This window comes from Corapipo altera, unplaced genomic scaffold, assembly GCF_003945725.1.
Source record: "Corapipo altera isolate COAL_440 unplaced genomic scaffold, ASM394572v1 55, whole genome shotgun sequence".
NCBI lineage: Eukaryota > Metazoa > Chordata > Aves > Passeriformes > Pipridae > Corapipo > Corapipo altera.
In genome coordinates this window covers 11,416,108-11,436,362 of record NW_020884882.1, presented here as the reverse complement: position 1 = coordinate 11,436,362, position 20,255 = coordinate 11,416,108, and the positions used below count along the sequence as shown (strand labels likewise).

At 42.5% G+C, this 20,255-nt stretch overlaps 1 protein-coding gene across 29 annotated transcripts in view; it reads left to right on the top strand.

Annotated features, from left to right (window-relative positions):
- Positions 1 to 20,255, top strand: part of MAGI1 (membrane associated guanylate kinase, WW and PDZ domain containing 1) — a 336,815-nt gene that overhangs the window by 259,054 nt on the left and 57,506 nt on the right. For 14 of the 29 annotated variants that reach the window (XM_027640094.1, XM_027640091.1, XM_027640090.1 and 11 more), the window contains exons 4-10: positions 1,013 to 1,219; positions 3,667 to 3,877; positions 7,345 to 7,427; positions 10,547 to 10,585; positions 14,978 to 15,035; positions 17,297 to 17,385; positions 18,314 to 18,406. In XM_027640094.1, coding sequence (XP_027495895.1) covers positions 1,013 to 1,219; positions 3,667 to 3,877; positions 7,345 to 7,427; positions 10,547 to 10,585; positions 14,978 to 15,035; positions 17,297 to 17,385; positions 18,314 to 18,406 — 780 coding nt within the window. The remainder of the gene's footprint in view (positions 1 to 1,012; positions 1,220 to 3,666; positions 3,878 to 7,344; positions 7,428 to 10,546; positions 10,586 to 14,977; positions 15,036 to 17,296; positions 17,386 to 18,313; positions 18,407 to 20,255) is intronic. The other 15 variants (XM_027640110.1, XM_027640108.1, XM_027640105.1 and 12 more) reach the window with 6 other exon arrangements.

Genomic DNA, 20,255 nt, shown 5'->3' with positions numbered 1-20,255 from the left:
AAAGGGAAAATTTTGGAGATTTTTATGTAAAACAGTTATATATAGCAGAACATTGTGTAAAAAGTAAAAGATGCACCTTGCAATAGGTCTGAATTCCTTTAATACTAAGTGCTGCAGGAATAGATTCCAGACCTGAGGTTCCTGTGGAGTGTGTCAGGGCAAATGAATCACTGCTGTGGTGTGAAGTGAAACAGGGACAGTGAAATACCTCTGTGTGGTTCTGGCATCAATGAACCTGCACTTATTCTGTGTTTCTTCCACAATCACTTAAAATGACAGGGGAGCACTTTACTCTGTTTCCATCACAGTTGGTGATGGCTGAGAGCTGTGTATTTGTGTAACTGTTGGTGCATCTTTGTTCCTTCAAGTTTAACTATAAGGTCTGGTTGTTCACTTCTGACCAAGTTGACCCAACTGCTGAATTTCCTCTTTGAAGAAAGCAGTGCCACGTGTTATCTTGTCTTTTCTCTCCTCTGACAAAGTTTTCTTTTAGAGAGAGAGAGTAGTTTTTTGCTTTCTGAATGCAACATCCCCCCTAAAAGAACCTGTGTATTAAAGCAGGCCATCGAGCCTTTCATCACTTCTCTTGGTGATAGCAGTCATGAATTTTTTATTTTCTGCAGGGCTCACTCCAGATCTGCCACAGCATTGTGTGGGAGCACACATGTAAAAAGGCTACTAATTGAAATTCAGATGTAACGAGATGAAGTTTTGCTATTCACCATGACTGCCTTTTGTTTTAGCCCATGTACGCTCAGTGCACCTAAACAATGCAACCATTGCCTCTCCTTTCAGATTCGACAATAACTAAAAGGGGAAGAAATATTTCTGTGTCTGCTGCAGAGATGAAATATGCACCCCCAGAAATGGGAATGGCGTGCGTCAGCTTATTTGTTTACTTATTTGTGGGGAGGGGCAGAAATTTTAATGGAACCATAAAGAAAATAAAATAGAAGCCTTGCTGCTATAAACTGTTCTCTTGTGAAGATGCAAATGTGTCTCTATTGCCTAGGTAACTATTATGGAACGCCCAAGCCTCCCAGCCAGCCCCTCAGTGGGAAAGTGACTTCCACCGATGCTTTGCAAAACCTGCAGTCTGGCTCCAAGCAGTCGACTCCAAAGCGAACCAAGTCTTACAATGATATGCAAAATGCTGGCATAGTGCATACAGAGAATGAGGAAGAGGATGATGTACCTGAAATGAGCAGTAGCTTCACAGGTAAAGCAAAAATATCGCAGTCCGTCAATTAGGATACGTGGGGAAGGTTTTTGGAGGGTGTTTTGACAGGGGGTGTGTTGTTTTTAATGTGTTTTCTGCAAAGCTGTCAAACCTCAAACAGAGCTGGCCAGCACTTGAATGGAAGATGTCCAGGTGTGGACAACCACACGCACAGTTGTGTCTTTCCAGAAAGGCCTTGTGGGATTGAGCTGAATGAGAAAGAAATGTGGAAAAGCTCAAATCCATTAGTGGCAGAAAGGTCAAGGAAGAGTTGAGCTCTAGCTGACAGTTATAAACAGTATGGAATGACTCAACCAGGATTACATTTGAAATTAATTATTGCTGCTTACTAAATACGTTGCTGTTCTTCCCCTTCCTTGCATCTAGAGCTGCCCATCACATACAGTTTCAAGGTCCTCTTCTCCAAGGTACCTTTCAGCAAATCTAGGGCTGCTTGCTGCAGGAATGAGATCTGAAGCTTGGATGCAAGCTCTGTGTTTTGTGGAGGCCTTGTGTCCTGCTGAACACAGATCTCAGTCCCACCATGACTACCATCAAGCACCAGCTTAAAGATCACGGGAAACTGTTGCAATCTAAAGTCAAGAGATGTGCAGGCAAATTCAGAGCAAAACACTGTTGGAGATCACTGCGTTCCCACAGAAATCAGCTGGAAGTTTGTGAAGCTCTGAGGGGCAAGAGCTCTTCCCCATGTCCTCAATTCTAGTATTTGTTAGCACTTAGAGCATTGCTTCCTCAGCCCAGTTTCAAGAATTGAATTGTTGTGACATGGCAGCAGCCTCAGCCTTTGTCATAGGGGTCTGATTTTGGGAGGTAACTGGTGGGAGATGCTGTCTTCTTTGCTGCCCATCTCAGCTTGGTGCCCCTGAAGTAGCTTGAGCATCATTTCTCTTCCTTGTTTTCCTTCACAAGATGAAATACTGGAAGATGCAGCTCATTTGTCACAACATTATCACACCCTGGCCCCTTGCCTTCATTAAATGGGCACAGAATCAAGAAAAGAGTTATTTCTCATATACCAAAGTTATTCCTTATGCTTATTTCACATGTAAGTGTGCTAGCCATATTAAAATGCTCCTGCTTCCCTAGAAGACCTCTCGGTGACTTGTGTTTTTCAGATTTTTGGCATGTTTATACTCTCAGTTTTAAGCTGGCGATGATTCACTCATACTTCTTTATCTTGTCATCTTCTACCTAAAAATATCAAACACTAGGAAGGCTGAAAAGCAGGCACTGAGAGTACTGGTATAGATATTTTTTTTCCTGTTTCTCCCAGTTTATTCTGTTCAGTATCTTGTCTTTTGGTAATGGCAGCACACAAACTAGAATAGTGCAGGAGCTATTTCCAAGGCTGTGGGATGTGAGTGGGTGATGTCCATGGTCTCTGGTCTGGAGAGCAGGGTTGAGGTTCTGTCTGTGGAGCCCCACTCCATGGGGACTTGGCAGAGGGTAACACTGATCTCTGTCTTTTGCTCAGTGTGTTGACTGCTGCTTGTACTGATATTCTCAGGGGATGTACTGCCATAAATTTTCAATACCTGCAGGAACCAAACAGAGGAAATCCCTTTGGGAGACACAGGGTTTATTTTAGAATTTGTCTATTGTTGCCAAAAGTTCTCTGTGAAGGAATTAGGGGCACAGACCTGTTTCCTGGGGAGCATTTACTGTGATTAGGGATGGAGGGAATGAGCAGCAGTGTTTCATGGATACAGCTCAAAGCTGCATAGATACAAGCATCAGAAGTGTTTCCTTAGAGGGAGAAGGGCCAGCTACATCTTAAAATATTCCTGACTGACTTTGACTGGAAGGATATAATGATGAGCCATGGAGTAAACCTCCTCAGATAGCAAGAACAGGCACTAGTGAGCAGCAACATGTGGACACGTCATGCAGTGCTGATATTCATTTTAATTTTTAATTTAAAATAACACACTGCAGTGAAGACTTTCACCATTAACTTGTTGACTTTGAGCTTCTGGCAACCTTTTGCATTTGTAAAAATCTCCCCTTTTGATCATTCTTCAAACAGGAAATTTTATTCTCCTAATCCCTGTCCCACAATCAGCACTGCAGGAGTGAACCTGTAAACCTGCTCAAAAGCCCATTGAACTCATCTACATCAGTGAGCCCTCGCCTCTGACAGCTTGGAAGAATTTGGTACCTCAGCAGGGCCTGTGAGAGCGAACATAGGAGCTGATCACAGCTCCTGATTTGTTTGGCTGGGGTCTGGCTGGCAGAGTGTGTGTGGGCAAAGCAAGCTCGTCCCTGCTGGCAAGAAGACTGCCGAGGCTCTGCCCTCGGTTCATCTGTTGCTCTGTCTTGTGAATTAAAAAGCAAGGAGAGGAAGACTGCTAGGATAAACCTGGAAGAGCAAACAGGAGGAGAAAAAGACTGATTTTCACTTTTATCTGTGCTTGTTTATTCTACAGCAGAGTCTGGTGACCAAGACGAGCATAACGTGCATATCGTGAGAGAGACAGCCCCACCGTCTGTGATTGATAGCCACACCAACGTTCCCACCACGGAACCATCTCAGAACCTCCCTCAATACCTACCTCCTTCTGCCGAGGATAACCTAGGTCCTCTGCCGGAAAACTGGGAGATGGCCTACACCGAGAACGGAGAAGTCTATTTTATAGAGTAAAGCACATTTTTGTTGTTCTAATTCCATCCCTCTCCCTCTCCCTAGGCATAAGTAAACCTCCGTGGATGCATTTTGTGTGTGTATGCGTGTGTATTAAATATTTAGTGTATACAGTTATGGTGCAGAGCTGTTGTTCTTCACTGCTTCGGAAGGGGGTTTGCATTTCCTGATTGGATTAACATCCAAATTACTCCTGAGTTCGAAGGCAGTGGGAATTGCTTGCTTTATGAGGGTAGTTACAAAAGCAACAGACACTTATAAAATACGGGCCAGTTGTTTTCATGGGTGGAATGAAAGCTCCTAATTGAAAGGGCTGAGACTTCACTTCTGGCGCCTGCCTCTGTGCATAATGCAGCGGAAGGGGATTCCTCCAATTCCTGTGTGCAGGCAGCAGCAGAGCCAGGGATGGACTTTGTGTGTTGTCCCCTCCTCAGAGCAAATGGGCCAAACATGTCCATGTGCTCCAGTGGTTTGCAGAAGGAATAGCTCAGTGCAGAGTAGGCGCAGTAAGTTTTAAACACAAGTACCTTGTGCTCTGCAGTCTTTGCCTAAGAGCTGAGTGCTGTCAGCAGTTTTATGATGATATTGATTTTTTTCATGCCATAAATAATAGTCTCTAATTATACTTGTCTAAATTTATTGAGATAGGAGTAGCTTATAAAATAGGACCTATTAGTGGAAGAGATTTCTTGCACAGAGCTTAGCTAGACATTAACATTCAATTAGCCTTTGAAACTCAAGTCCCTAGCTGCCATAGTAGAGGAGGGGGCTAGGAATTGATTTTGGATTTGATGGTCTGTTTAATGCAATTGTGGAACCTGATATCCTCTGGGTACCAGAAGCCAGTGACTGGTTAGTGCAGAAGAACCTTCTCTACTAATTGCCCCTCTGGTGCTCTGGAGAGTTATGCTGGGTCAGGGCAGTAAGGGCCAGCAGTCCTGCCTCATTATCAAGAGAGGGGACTTTTGGACAGGGCCATGAAAAGGTTCATCAGAGCAGGTTTTCCCTTGGCTGCAGTGGCGGGGGAGCACATTAGAGAAGAGTACCAGAAGAACTGAGGAGCTGGGATGAACTGAGAGCACTGCGGCAGCCTTCCCCAACTGGGAGAGTGCTGATGTAAAAAAAGGCCATTTTCCAGGGCGTTCTCAATTACCTGAAGAGGCTCCACCAACCCCCCCCAGTGTAAGCCAAAGTCGAGAAGGCACAGTGCTAATTCTCATCAGATGGAACTGAAATGTGTACATCAGCCCGAACGGGGCATTCTGCCCCTCACTGTGTCCTCAGGGTGCCTCGTTCTTTGACGTACTTTCTGGCCTTTATATATAGAACACAGCCTGAGTAATAGCCCATCCAGCCTGCCATTTTCCTCCCTGGAGGAGGACAGATGATGAGCACTAAATGCTGCCCAAGCAGTCAGTTGCTCCTCTTTTTGACCCCACATGGACCCCTGCTGTCCTTCCTTACAGGCGCTTCAGTCAGAGGTTCTGCCACTGATTTCCCCAAAGCCATCTCCATGGCTGCTGTATTCTCTGTGTTCTCTTAGCAGTGCAGGACTGTAGCACCTTAAATAACTTTTCAGACCTTTTGCAGGAGCATTATGTATGTGGTGGGAAAACGTAACCTGCATACACAACTGCCTGCCTGACGTGAAGCTCTGGTAGCACCAGCTGCTCCCTCCCTGCAGTGCAGATTGACCAGTTTGGGGGAACGTACACATGGGGCTGATTTTGTGCACGAACGTGTTAGCATGGATGCAGCACTGAATGACTGCAGTTCTATTAATTCTAAGGACACCCTGAGCCTGGAAACCATTTAGTTTGATTTGTATCAAATTAGGAGAGCGAGCTAATGAGCTGTGTGGACCCAAGCTGGCTCAGATGTCTGTACCAATGTCTATGGCATTTTGGGTATCAAACCACGGTGCTGAAGGGAGCAGCATGAGAGCACCTGAGCTGCTTGCACAGAACCAGTGCAGGTCCAGTGGGACCAGAACTGTGTGTCAGATAACCAATCCTGATGTCTTGTAGCTGAAGCAATTTGGCTGTTGAGATATGTTTCTCTGGTGCTTTAATTGGGATTTTCATTACCCAGTGTATCCCAGTCCCTCGTTACCCTGTGTGTAGATCTGTGCATGTTGCAGGTGTAACACAATCCTGTCCCTCTGAGTGTATGATCTGAAAGGTGTTTAGCTAAATTTTCTGTGCCTCAGCAAACTACACTGTTGTGAGCCTTTGGTTAGCGAGACAAAATTGCAAGAAATATGCAAATATTCTACTGCTCTCCTCCCACCGCCCTCTTTCTCAGCTAGACTACTGACTTGCTTATTTATAAGTTGGCAGACCCCCTCTGCTTTATTGCTTTTAATGTGCCTGACTTTCTGAATTTCTGCCATTCAGTTTTCTAGTTGGCGATTAATTGCTCTGAAGCATGCATAAAGATTAAAAACATTTGCTCATCCTGCCTTGGGAGGGCTGGGTAGTAGGATTTGTAAAACAAGGACCTTTTATTTACTGACTCAGATCCTAGGAGCAGGGCTGTCCCCTTTTCTTGCAGTACAATACAAGTTTGCTGGTCGGTTGTTAGTTCCTCAGGGAATCACGGCCTCATGAGACTGTTGTGAGGCTAAAGTTCAGTTTGTAAACCTCTTTGAGACCTTGAAGGAGAAGTAAATAGCATTACTATGGTATTGAAACTTAAAACTGTTAAGCAGTGTTAAAGGCTAAGCTAGATAAGTGATACCTCGGGGACTGGAGGGATATCTTTGCAGGTTATGTCTAAGATGACACCAGGTTGTAGAAGAGGCATTTTATTGCCAGATTGTCTGCTTATGCAAATGAAATTATGGGAGAAAATAACTTCTAGAGAAATGTATTTTAAACCTGTTTACTATACAGCCTTCACCACTGGGACTGGCATCATGATACTGTCAGGGGACTTGAAGAAAGGAAGAGTTGAAAGTAAAGCTGTTCAACTTCCATCAAAGGCTTTGACGGAACACTTTTATTTCTGTAATTATAAAGTTTTCACTTTGGAAGCTGTTTTTGACTAATGCTTAGGTGAACTCTAGACATGTCAAAGGTCTTTTGTAGGAACAAAGGTCACTGCATAGTTTAGGGAGGAAGGGAAACTTCTGTCTTTGGCTTAGAGACAGCTCTTGGAATTAAAAAAACAAGCCACCAAAAACGGAAGTTTGGAAATTTATAATATTGCAGCTTCTGTGTGCCTCCTTCTGGTCAGGAATGCTGATTTGTATGTTTTCACTTTTTACCTTTGTGTTTTCAATGCCAGAGTTCTTGTGATTTGGTAGACTAGTTTGCAAAACATCAAATTGTAGAGCTGTTTCTCTGGATCAAAAGTATGCCTTCAGGTCTGTTGAATAATAAAGAGAATGTATACTTTTATGTCATGGATACTTCAGCTCTGGTTTGTTAACAAAGGTCATATTTCCATTTTTGGTTTCCAGCCATAACACAAAAACAACATCTTGGCTAGATCCACGGTGCCTGAACAAACAGCAGAAGCCTCTAGAAGAATGTGAAGATGATGGTAAGAGACTAAAAATGGTGAAATAATAATGTGTTTCATCCCTTTCTAGGTAACTTTCTTCCTTTCCCTTCTATCTTTCTAATAACCTGTGTGTTCAGAAAGACTTTTTTTTTAAGAAAAGGGTTTATCAACAAGTGCATAGAGACATATCCGTTATTTGTTGTAAAGTCACCGTGGATGTAAAATAAGCGTTGAGTTGTCAGATCATTTAATGAAAATCAAGGAGGTGCTACGAGTAAGAGGCCTCTGTTTTTGCAAAGGCATTTGAAAAGTCACTGATGCTGAACAAGACTCAAAGCTGACCAACATATTTGCTCCTTGGATCTCTGTATAGGAGGGAGCGACTGGGTCTCTGCTTGATCCATTTGTGTTGCGCTTCAACCACCTGCTGTACATGGGTTGAAAGAGTTATGTTGTTATTTCTTTGTTTGAGCAGAAATAGTTCAATTGCTTCATTTCTGCTGTTAAATTCTGACTGTCCATGTAGTGTTACGATTGCTGAAAACAAATTCCATTTGAAAGTGTGGATTTTTGACACTGAAAATTTACACTGATAAGATTTTGTATTCCTTGAGATGTTGGAAATGCAAGCCACTGTCCGATTTAGAGCAGCCACAGGCAGGAGTGTTACAGGAGGTTCATTCCTTGCATCCTTTCAGAGATGCTGGAAGAAAAAAGGAATTATGAAAATAAATGTTTGGAAAACCTGTGTGGAAGTGTTGCTCTACTGACCAGGAAAGGTGATGGTATTCGACTGCATAATTTTGGGTAACATAACGCTGTCATAGTATCATGTCTTAAAAATGGAAGGGTTTGCTTCATCAGGTGCTGTCCTTGTAAAATTAGTTTTCATAATATGATTAACCTCCTGCTAGTGTCCATCACCTCAGTACAAATTACAATTTTATTTCAGGAAAGAATCAACTCAATCTCTTTTCAGTGGTAGGTTCAACTCTGGCCTCCAGAACTGCTGTTATTATTTTTGCACATGCAGTTTTTCGACCTCTGCTTTCTTTCACATGGGAGATTTTGCATGATGTGAGAATTTACCTGTGCAGCCTTGGCTACCGTGATGAAGCAGGTCACCCACTTCCTAGTGCACAGTGCAGCCTACCCTTAAACCACAGGGATTTGAAAAGCCTGGGCAAAAACCAAACTGGCCCCTATTTCAGGTCCTTGGCAACTGGCATCATTTGTCAAGAACGGGCAGAGGGAGCTGGGTTAGGGAAGGCCTTGCTCTGCCTCTATAAGTGGATATGTCGCTGGGTCACCATAACTGGAACAAAATTAAGTAATAACATATGTATGCAGGCAAAGCTCCCTCCTGCTTTCCTGGCATTCTCTACCAGTGACACTCCCACTACATCCATGTCCCTGGTGATGCCAACAAGTGGCACGTGCCACTGTGAGTCAGTGTGTCCCATGCTGTGCCAGGGCGAGGAGTAGCTGGTAGGATGAGGCTACAATTGGTGACCAAGCTCCTCTATTAAACAGTTTTAGGTCTCACAGAAGGGAAAGTCTATCTTTTGTCCTCTTAGCAATTGTAAAGCAAACATTGGAATAATTTATTTTCTTGGTATTAGAAACATACAGCTGGTATTATTTATTGTATTTCATTGAGTTCATAATTTTGAAGAGTAGTGGCATTTTTGTTTATCAACTCCTTAAAATCAGCTAATTTCATCTTCCCACACACCCCTTCACTTCATTCACTGAGTTGCTCATTAATGGATATTTTTAACATTCAGTAGTTAAACCAGTTGCTTCATAGTTACAGCAGTGCACTGCTTTGTTTGTCTGCTCTGATCTTGCTTAGCGCATAACAATAATTATATTTCAAAAAAATGAAGAGGTGAGGTTAGTTTTGCTGCATCATAGAAGCTGGACAGTTTTTAGCAAGGGTCACTTTTGGGTGTCATTCCACTGAAGTCAGTGGGATGACTCCTCTGTTCTGTTTGGTGTGTGTGCATGTGAGTTGTCAGGTTCAATCCCATCCTGTTTGTGGACTTTATAAATGTTAGATGTCGTTTCAGATTTGTTTGGTTGCAGTTGCTTTGTGTTTTTGCTTCGTCAGGATATGTGTCCCTAACACGTTTTTGCTTGTTTCCAGTTGTTAAGGGTATCAAAGGAAATTGCAATTTGTATTTCACACTAGTGGTCCCAAACAACTGTTGGTAGAATATTTTGCAAACAGGTTGTGCAAGTGGTTTTTTGGGTGTCCAGATTTTCCTAAGCAATATTGTGACTCTACGTTTTCTGGTTGGTTCTGTCATTAATTTATGTGGCTTAAACTTTGCTGTATTAGGTCCAAGATTGTTTTTACCATCTTTGTTCTTGTTTTGTCACCATCTTTCATTTTCAGACTGCATTATTATTATTTATAGGCTAAGCAATACTTTAATCATCTGTGTCACTGTTAACTTATGAATATGGAGCAGATAATGATAAATGGAGCAACAGCGAATATTGATGGCTTTGTGTCTTTGAAAAATTATGTGATCTTTGTCCCAGGTGCCCTGCTAAAACTGGTGCATTCCTATACATGCCTCACCAGTGCATCTGGACTGTAGTGAGGATCTGTGCCTCCAGTTATACAAGGCACTTCATGCCTGTGTTAAATCATCTGAGTAGGACAGTGAAGTCATTTGGACCTTGTTTGCACATAAATTTAGGTACTTCCTTGAAAATCTTGCTACGTTAGTCCTTATTTAGATGCAAGGTTTTCCTCTCAGATTTTTTCATTAGTATTCATATCTGGCCTTCTGATAGATCCATGTGTCTGCAGAACGGATTGCGAAGGTCGGAGTGTGCAGATCTGAGGGGGAAGCCTCACTACAGTGAGAACAACACAAATGCATGATTTTGCCATATCAAGCCATGACGTGGAAGTAGTCCATTGATACAGATGTTTTGAGAGTGCAAGAACCAGTTTTTTCATTATCTTCATCAGATCCATCAATATTCTGATCACTGAAGTGTGATAAATGGAAAGCTTGGGCTTGGTCTGTAGAAAATTAGTGCCGGTTCTGCTGTTTGCTGTAGGGAATTTCTTGCTTGGTGCTGGTATCTGAAATTTTCTTTTAATTTTTTCTGTCTCATTTACTGCTCTTCCCTTGGAGAAGAAGGGGTACACACGGAGGAACTGGACAGTGAACTAGGTAAATCATCCATCTCTCGTTTTGATGTTTGACTTCAAGTGCACTGTTTTAAGCCTTTAATTACTTACTTTCTCCTTTGTATCATTTTGCATCTTTCAGTTTTTTTATTTCAACAAGCGTAATTTATCAGCAAAACTTCCCTAGCATTAATCTTTCCCTAGCTTCAGATCTACAGTGGTTTTCTTACCAATTGAGAGTTTGAAGAAAGCTAGAGGGCCTTAATCTTGCAAAGTTGGTTCGAAGCTGCTTCCTCCTGGACCCTGCAGAAGCTGGGGGCTTTTCCTTTGGCATCACTGGCTTCAGGAAAAAGCTTATAGATGCTGAAGTTGGAATCAAGTAGCTAATGATGTTTTTTCACCAGGGCCAAAGACATTTTCCAGACAGTGGAACCTGAGTGTGATTTAGAAAGTTTAAGTGTTACATCAGATGCTTCTGCTGAGCTTGTGAATGAAGCAGCTGAAAATTGTGCCTCAGTCGGTGATTTTATAAACAGATTATTTTCAGTGATGTGGTACACTTTTATTTGCTGCATCTTTTTGTGAAGGATGCTGTCTTGATATCTAATCTCAGCAGTGCTCATTGTGTTTATACTGATGGTGGAGGTAGTTGTTATTTCTGTTCAGCTATGCTCTAGTGCACTCGGAAAGCTGAAAGGATAAGAGGTTGCAGAGGATTTTATTTCCACTAGGACTATTATTGCTTTTAAAAAGGACTGTACTTACAGTTCGTAGTTCTGCGTACTGGAGGAATTGTATTACTGGGGAATTAACCTCTGGTTTCTGTAATGACTTCCAAGTAAGTGTATTCTGCTCCCTGCTTCTGTGTGATGGATATGGCATCAGCAGCCAACAGCTCCAGGAGTGGTTCTTCTGAATAGTATGCCTGGAATAATGTTGGAGGCCTAACTTCTTTTAGAGCAAGGATTTGAAAGACAATTTAAAGAAGAATACATTCTATTTAGTGGTACATGAGTGTTACGTGCAGCTCATACAAATAATCAGCAGCAGACCAAGTAACATCAGAGGTAGATGGATGCACACCAACAACCTGCAAAAGGTTCTCACGAAGCTCTACACAAACAGTGATTTAAAATGAGAGAGAGGATGAAAAAACCCACAAATTTAGAGGCAGTAATGAATTAGAAATGACCCCTTCTTTCAGTCTGCTATCAGGATCTAGTGCAAGAGAAGAGCTGAAAAAATAGATGCAGGGAAACTCATTAATTGATAAGCCTGACCCCAGTTCTGCAGGCACTTACGTACACAAGTGTTTTGCTGGAACATCACGAGATGTTCCCTTTGTTTTAATGCAGATAAGCTTTATTGAGCTCACAGCCCATCAATACGCTGTTGAGCTGTGTTGAAATGTTGCAGTGTAAAGAAAGACGTTTTCAAATTACTCAATTCGTTGCAGCAACATTAGGGAGGTGGCATGAAAACTCATGGTTAGTATAAATTACTTGGTGACACATATTTAGCTCCTTAGCTTATCGGCAGTTTTTGTTCTAAACATTAGGTAATTAAAAAGTGGGGATTTGCAGACCTGCTTGTTTGCCAAGACGTGTTGAATATGGAGTAATAGACCACCTCTTTTAACAAAAGGTTGAACAAAAGGACACACAAATTTACCCTTAGTGTAGAATGTAACACGTGCATGGGCAGACCCTCCTAGCCTCACAAAGAGCAGTAAGAGCTGAGTGTGCTGACGTTCTCTCCAACTCCTTCATAGTGATGCATGGATGCAACTAAAATACCTGGTGGTTGGAGAAGTAGTGTTTTAGGAATTCATCCAGCCTCTCTGTATGTAGGGCAGGATACTAGAGCATCTCAGTAGGAATAAATGTATTTATCTCAGGCTTAAAATTGTGAAATTAGATACTTGTCCATTGAATTTACCTGCTGACAAATGCTCTGGGACTGCAGGGTGCTGCATGGATGTACCGAAATAAAAGCCATATGGCTCACTCAGGCTCCTAATGATGCAAAATGTTTTTGGAAATCTCATATTTGTGATAAAATCTAATGCTTTGGGTCATCTTCAGTTTGGCAGGAGAGATAGAGAAGGGAGATGAATAATTTAAAGCAGCTAAGAAGCTAGACTGTGCAACATGGCTATGTAGAATATTGTTTTTTGTTTTAGAGAACTTCCAGAAGATTGTAGAAGTCAGAAAGTGCATCTACATAATCAATAAGAAATGTGTTAAAAGCTGCAGTTTTGTATATTGTTACATCTGAAAACGTAGAGATATGTTCCTTAAATAGAAAGCTGCAGAGATAGTAAACTGTAAAGATTTTGGCATAATGCCATTTTTGGGGTTAGGAAAGTGCTGTTTTTCTAATCTTATGTGAAAATGCTTAAAAGAGAAAAAATAAAATTTAATATCAAAATCTTTTGTGAACAGAATAAAGGCAAAAAAAATTTGCTTAACCTTTTAAAATAAAAATCACTTAATAATCCAAAATAGAAAAAAACATTTATCAGGAAAGCTGTAGAAAACTCATTTGAAGGCATTTGTGCATTATTTCCCCCTTCCCTCATTGACTTTTTATTTTTCTTCCACCTCAGCTTGATCTCTTTACCATTCTACTTTCACCATAGTGAAACAAGCTAAATGACTGCCACAACCTGTGATTTTCCCAATCTCCTGCTAGGTCTTAATTTAATTGCACTGAAAATCTGGAAGCCAGTCCCACAGTGTATTCACCTTATGGGACTCCTTTGCAAACCTGAGAGTTCCCTTTGCAAAAAGACTTTCAAGATTGGCCTCTAGCTTTCTGACTTTTTCCTCACATACACTTGCAGGGTATAAAGGAATATCTATTTCTGAAGTGCTTGATCTGCTGATAAAATTATAGAGTTTTTTCATGCCCAAAAGTTAGCATTGGCTTGCATTTAATGGCTTATGTCTCAAGGAATCCAAAGATGTTCAACCCAATAAGGATAAAAAAATGATAAGAATGGGAAACCTACCTTTTGTCTGCAAATAAGGGATATGTGGAGCAAAACCTATGAAAATTGATTTCATCTGATCTCCAACCAACTCTGAACACAAACATAAACTTTGAGTAATTAGTCCATGTGTGTTTGTATAGATTCTGTTCCTCTCCAGTCTGGAGATATTTCTGTCCTTATGGCAATGCTATTCTAGTTAATGGGCCATTGTTGATTGTATTGGCTCAGCAACTGGTGCCATTAATGAAAATAAATCTTTGCATTTGATAATAAACAAACATAGATTGCTATCAGTCTTGACTATTTCATGATAAATTTTGAGGAATTAACTTGCATGGAGTATTTGAACTTGTAGTATTACCCAACAGTGTTGCTTTCTCTAAAATTTAAATGAATGTGCAGGGTCTGTGGGACTACATGTGCACAGTCCATGGTGTGGTAGAACCTTTTTCTGAGTTGTTTCTCGGTATGACACAAACACACCACTCTGTATTGTTAATAGGATGATTATTTCGTTACCCACAGGCAATGGGAACATTGTGTTTAAATGAGTGGCACAAGGATCAGGCCCTTAAGTAATACATACAGCTTTAATAATCCTCAGTTGGATGCTGAAGTGGTTTTATGTACATTTAGTAATTACAGTTAAAGTACTATATGCAGTCTAGAAAATCAACAGGAACAAAAGTGGATACATTTCCAAATGTTAACTTCATCTTCAGAACTGCTTTTTTGTTAATTATGCTAATTAAAAAAAGGAAGTCTCTGTTACATGTGACTATGGCAATGTGTTCTTACGTTAAGTGCTATACAGTGAATACATCTGTGTGTGCCAGCCACTTGCACGGGTTCTATAATGCTGAGTGTTCACGTTAAATTCACTTTGTCCTGTTTCAAGATGTGTTTTGTGTTGAGCTCATGGCTGAGCAATGCAAATCCCAAAGAGAGGAGTAAAAAGATCCTGTTTTCAGCAGTTGTGAGCATGGGTGGCTTGGCCTTGGTATAGGAGGTGAAAGTGGTCTCTGTCAGTGGGCTACAATTGCTCGCCATAGTCTCACACACCCTCACAGGTTGGTGTTGAAATGCCCCTGGCTTGTTGCCTGCAGGGACTTCCCCTTCAGTGCTCCATCCAGAGCCACTGCCCTTGGCGGTGAAACCAGGAGAGTACTTGAGACATGCCCAGAACATTGAGCATTTGCTCATTTAATGCAAAAAGCAAATCAAAAATGGGCTAGAATGGGCTTCTTCCCAGTGAGGTGTTAACCCAGCCCAGGGAGCACAGGCTGGGATGTTGGTGCTGTGCTGTGCCAGCCTTTCAGAGGAGGCTGTGATCATTCTGAAAAGTGTCTGAAGCAAAGCCTGAGCTACTGATGAGTTTTGCAGCTGCCTGTCAGAGAAAAACTGCATCGGAGGCTTCAGTAATGCTTTTTCTATTTCCAGAGTTGCCTGCTGGTTGGGAGAAAATTGAGGATCCCGTATACGGTGTCTACTATGTAGAGTAAGTGCTGCTCCCTGTTTCTGGTGTGGCTGTTGGGTGGAGGAAGACTTTCCTCACAGTGGGCTCTGTGCTTTGCTGGGAGCATCTCATGCCAAGGAGAAGGAGACCCTGGCCCCCTTACAGGCTGGGGGTGCTATAGGGCTGGGGAGAGGACAGTCATGCCTGGCCATTCTCCATCTATCGTGGAGTTAGGAGTGGGCTCAGGGAAGACAGGAGTGCCCTGGGAGGGGGTTGAGCTCAAGGAAGACAGGAGCAACTCAGGGTTGGGGTGTGCAAGAATCCCTATCTCTCACAAAATACATCTATCCAGAGAACATTAACAAGTGTGCAATTAACTGAGCTTGATCCCCTTTGTACAGTGCCATGATCAAAATACAAGTGTACAAAGCAGACACCAATTCAGTTGTGTCAGAAGACACTCCAAAGGAGGAATGGTGAAGCTGATGTGACCAAACAACCACAGTAGAGGTTCTTGCATCAGGCTGTGTTGTTGGGAATAGAATTACAGGTTTAATGGGACTCTCTGTGGAATTAGAACAGCTTCTCCTTTATCTAGTTGTCCAATCGCTCCTTTGGGAAACCAGAGATCTGAGTTCTGTTTCATCACTGACCCCATAAAATGAATTTTTAATTATGTGTATACTCCTGTCTAGTAGGATGGCTTATGATAGTCCTCAGAATAGATATGGAATACAGTTTCTGTCTGCTTTGGCTCATTTCTGACCCTACCATCTGTGCCTAGGGAAACAGGGTTAGCAAACTGTGTAATTAAGGCTTGACATTTATTTACCAAAGACATCAAGAATATTTTTCAGCTATTAAATGCCATGCCAAGAGGTCTTTACAGCATTTTTCCCTGTCACTTTATATATACATGCCCATTAGTTTTGTGGCACTCCTTACTCATTGAATTAAATCTAAAGCTAACAGCAATAAGACATAATTTTATTTTACTTACTTTCTCTAAGCTAGCAAGATGGTTATAATTTTAGCATTTGTCTCTGTCCCTTCTATTCAGGCACTCTGTTATTGCATAATAGTTTTTACTGAGACACAATTGTATCATGAAAAAATTTATATCATTTTTAAAATAGTTATCAATTTTCTTAACTTTCTGAAAATACCTTGAAATGAGAAATCTTTTACAGACCACATTAACTTGTTTTTATTTGACTAGCTAAATATTTTTCCAGTGATTTGATATTGATCTTTAGTAGAAAAAAAGTTCTGAACATAACTCTCTGGAGTGCTTCTGTCACAATTACCTGAAAAATTGGTTGGTTTTTCATGTGTGGGGTTTTAGGTTTTTTTATAAAGACACATGGGATAGGAGACAATATAATAGCAAGTTCTTAATAGGAAACTTTACTTTGGATACAAAGATGAACTTTAAGCTGATATAATTTTCTAAGGTCTGCCTACTCCTCTGCTGCAGAAAATCAGTACTGAAAATGGCTCTTGAACAGTTGATAAACCATAAAGCTGCAGGGAGTCCCAGACGTGCTCCTACCACCCCAGCATCTGTGGCTGGTGTTCATCACTTGATTTCATAAGATGGTTAATCCTCTTGTGGAGTGCATGGCTGGTCTGCTGTGCTGGGGCTGGGCTGCTTTTTTTCATTTTCCTGAGATTGGTAAGAAGTATTGGCTCTCAACATCTCATACTGGTCAAAAGCTGCCTAACGAGTACAGCTGAAGTTTCACCAATGCTGGTTTCCACTGGGAGCATTTGATGGTGGCTGATTCTGGTTAGATTTTGATTCATTTGGAGCCCAGGTCATAGCGTGCACCCCTGCAGATATTTTTAAGACACCCGGTGTGCATTGATCAGATCACTGACAGATATCATTACCAGTGGTTGGGGTTTATTTGTTTTGTTCGTTTTTAACTTTGGTGAGCCAGGGAATGACTGCACCTCTGGGAATCTGATTAAAGCAGGGATGCTACAGGCCTGTCTTTTGAAATGCAATCAGACAGAGCACCTTTTCTCCTTTAATCTCATTTTTCACAGATAGATCACTACTTTTATGTGTTTGGAGGAATTAGCCATTCCTACTCAAGACATCATATCAATACTGGAATCCTCTGGTTTTTCTAAATACTCTATTTGGCACTGCTAGGTGAACCTTGCTCTGCACTCACTGCTGTTGGATTTGTTTGGTGTTTTACTCCTTTCCTCAGAAAGAGGAGTTTCATGCCTGGCCCTCATTCCTTCTGTTTGCATAAAGGGTTTCCTAATTTATTGCTCTCTTTCATCTCCAGCCACATCAACCGGAAGACACAGTATGAAAACCCAGTTCTTGAAGCAAAGAGGAAGAAACAGCTCGAGCAACAGCAACAGCCTCCAGAAGGTTGGCACCCCTGAGGGCATCATGGTTGGGGTGTTCATGAGGGAATGTGCCCTCCCTTGCCATGGCAGCACCATGCCAAAGTGTTTGTCCTTCCTTCTGTGGCCTTAGTGTTTAAAGGCAAAGTGATGTGCACAGGAAATGTTGTGTTTACCCTTCACATAAGATGCAGCAAAGGAGAAAATCTACACCATATTGTAACAACTTAAACACAGAAGCTTTCAGGCTTGTTAGAGAGGAATGATTTTTCTTTAGATGTCCTTTATTTCTGGAGAGTTTATAGACTTCCCAAAACCAAGTAAAACAGATGTTTTCCTGTTTAATCTGCTCCATCAAGTAGTTCAAGTAGATGATGGTGTTCCAGTCTACACTGGGACTCAGGCTGTCAAAGGGGATGAGGAGTGGGCATTTACATGCACTGGAAAACCCTCTACACGAGAGATTTCTTAACCCAAGACCTTTGGAAGATGTCAGGCTCTTACATGTGAAGTAATTTCATTATTTTGAAACACTTTTTTTTCCTCCCCTCCCCCCTCTTTTTTTTTATTTTCTTACTTTGTTTAATTTATTTTTTTCTTCAAATGCAACCCAACTGCAGTGAGGGGCATGTGGCATTTGGGCTTGTTCTTCCACTTAGGTGCCATGAGTGCCACGGGGAATAGATTTCATTTAAATATCAAGTCCACATAGATGCAAATCAAGAGCTTGAGGTAGGATGTCCCAGCAGATGGATCAGTTGACCTGGACGTAGACATCCTCCAGAACTGGTTTTTCCTGTTCATTTCATTCCCTCTGTCTGTGACTCTGTTTCCTCTCTTGCCATGCTTCTCACATCTCCTCTGCCTGAACCCCACACTCACAGCATGTGCTCGTGCAGCAGCTCCTAACGCTGCTGTGAAACAAGTAACATTTCCCTCTCTGCCCTCTCCAGAATGGACAGAGGAGTGTCCATCTCTCCCACCACCCGCTGCTCCAAACCATGTTTCAAACAACCAAGAGGCAGTTCGGGAAGCACCAGTGCAAGGTAACAACCTTGTTAAATGGGTTGTAAAAGAGCAACAAGGTTTTTTGCTGAGAATGAAATTCCTCGGCCACCAGCAAAGGCAATATTTCCATCACTAGTGTCACACACCAGGGCATGTGCCTGCTTACCTGAATTCCCACAGATTTTGAGACTAGTTTCAAGGCCACATTTGTTGCCGCATGCAAAAGGCAAATGAGATCACATTCATCAAGAAAAGGATTGTGGTTCCTCTGCATGAGGAGGGAATGATAGTAGAGTCTGACGTACTTTGAAGTTGTATTTATGTACTTTAGGCTATTACAGCCTTATTTATTAGTGTCAGTGGTCTGTGTAGCCGATTGTTCACAGACTAGTTGCTTGTCTTAAGTAACTAATGAGACAGGATATGAATCATTCCTGAATTTGCAGCATGAGCTGAAGCAATACCAGGTCAGGTTCCCAGCACGGGCAGGGAGTTCCACTTGTACCTGCTGCAGTAGAGTGCTCTCTGGTTATGAGTGGTTGTAAGCAGGCTTCTCTTTGACTACACCTAAGTTGCATGGAAAGTGAATGGCATTGTCCAGGTCCGAAGGAGCCAGAGCCTGGGGAAGGTGAGAGAGGGGGCATCTGGCTGGAATGCATTTTCCTGGCAGAACTGGGAGCAACTGGGAGCTGGGAAATGCTCCCATGCTTGGCAGGTCAGCTGTGGTCTCCAAAGGTGGGCCTGGCAGGAGTGTTGCTGTGCCAGGCAACCTTTCCTGCCAGGAAGAGCCAGGGAATGATCTCTGCAGCAGGTGGCAGCAGATCAGCCCTTACAAAATAGACATGAGGAATTTAGCAGTATCCAAAGCCCCCAGCACATTCCTATGGGGTATTAGAGTACATTAGAGTAATCCAGTCTGTCAGCAAGGAAAAGCATGGGAGATCTGAGGATGGTACCCTGACTACCAGGCACCTGGGTTTAGGCATGTCATCAGAGTGCCCCAAAAGCGTTGATCTTCCTCAGGGAGACATCTGTGAAAGCCAGCTCTGCCTTTTCCACTGTCAGGTTGATGCAAGGGCTGCCCAAGCATCTTCACACAGTGATGGAAAGGGCCCATCACTCGGGTCTCTTCCCACTCCCAACTGCCAGCCACCGAAATGTGCAGCAGTGTTACAGGAGAGCATTAACCTGTCTCAGCACCACTCTGAGTGATGTGTCTTGGTACCTGCTGATGACTCCTCCTCTCTTTCATTCCTTCCTCTTCCTTTCTCAGCACTGCTCTCTTTTCTCTTGCTCCCCATTTGCAGCAGCTGTTTCCAGCTTCCATATCCCCCAGCCCTGTGCCCAGAGGTTTCCATCTCTCCCCTTGATGGCACTGCTGGCATGGACGTGGGCACAAGGACCCCTGCTTGTGCCCCTGGCAACACTCTCCCAGCCTGGGCTTTGTAGATAACACTAATTTAAAATGTGATCTCCTCCCAAATCCTGTAGGTGGGACATAGCCTGTGGTGCTGCTGTCCTGTTACTGCAGGGCAAGCTCAGCCTCTATCTGTAGGCAGACACCAGGAAGCTGTGTTTATTCTGTCTTTTGAACTAGAAATGAGCCCAGGACCAAGCCCCACTGCAGGCTGTTCTCAGCTATGTTTGTTACCTGAGACATTGGGTTGCGCTTTGATAGTCAGGGCTTTTTGCAGGTTGGAGTCTGAGCAGAGCATCTGCCCACAATCTACGGGATTACTGTGTTCCTATGCTACCCTTCAAAGGCAGAAGACTACAAGTCCTCACTCTGCCCCCTCATGAATAATCTTCAAATATACATTTTTTTCCCCCCACTCAAAGGCTTATGAGTCTCAAATCCCCTCTCTCTCCCTCGAGGTCTCCTTTCTG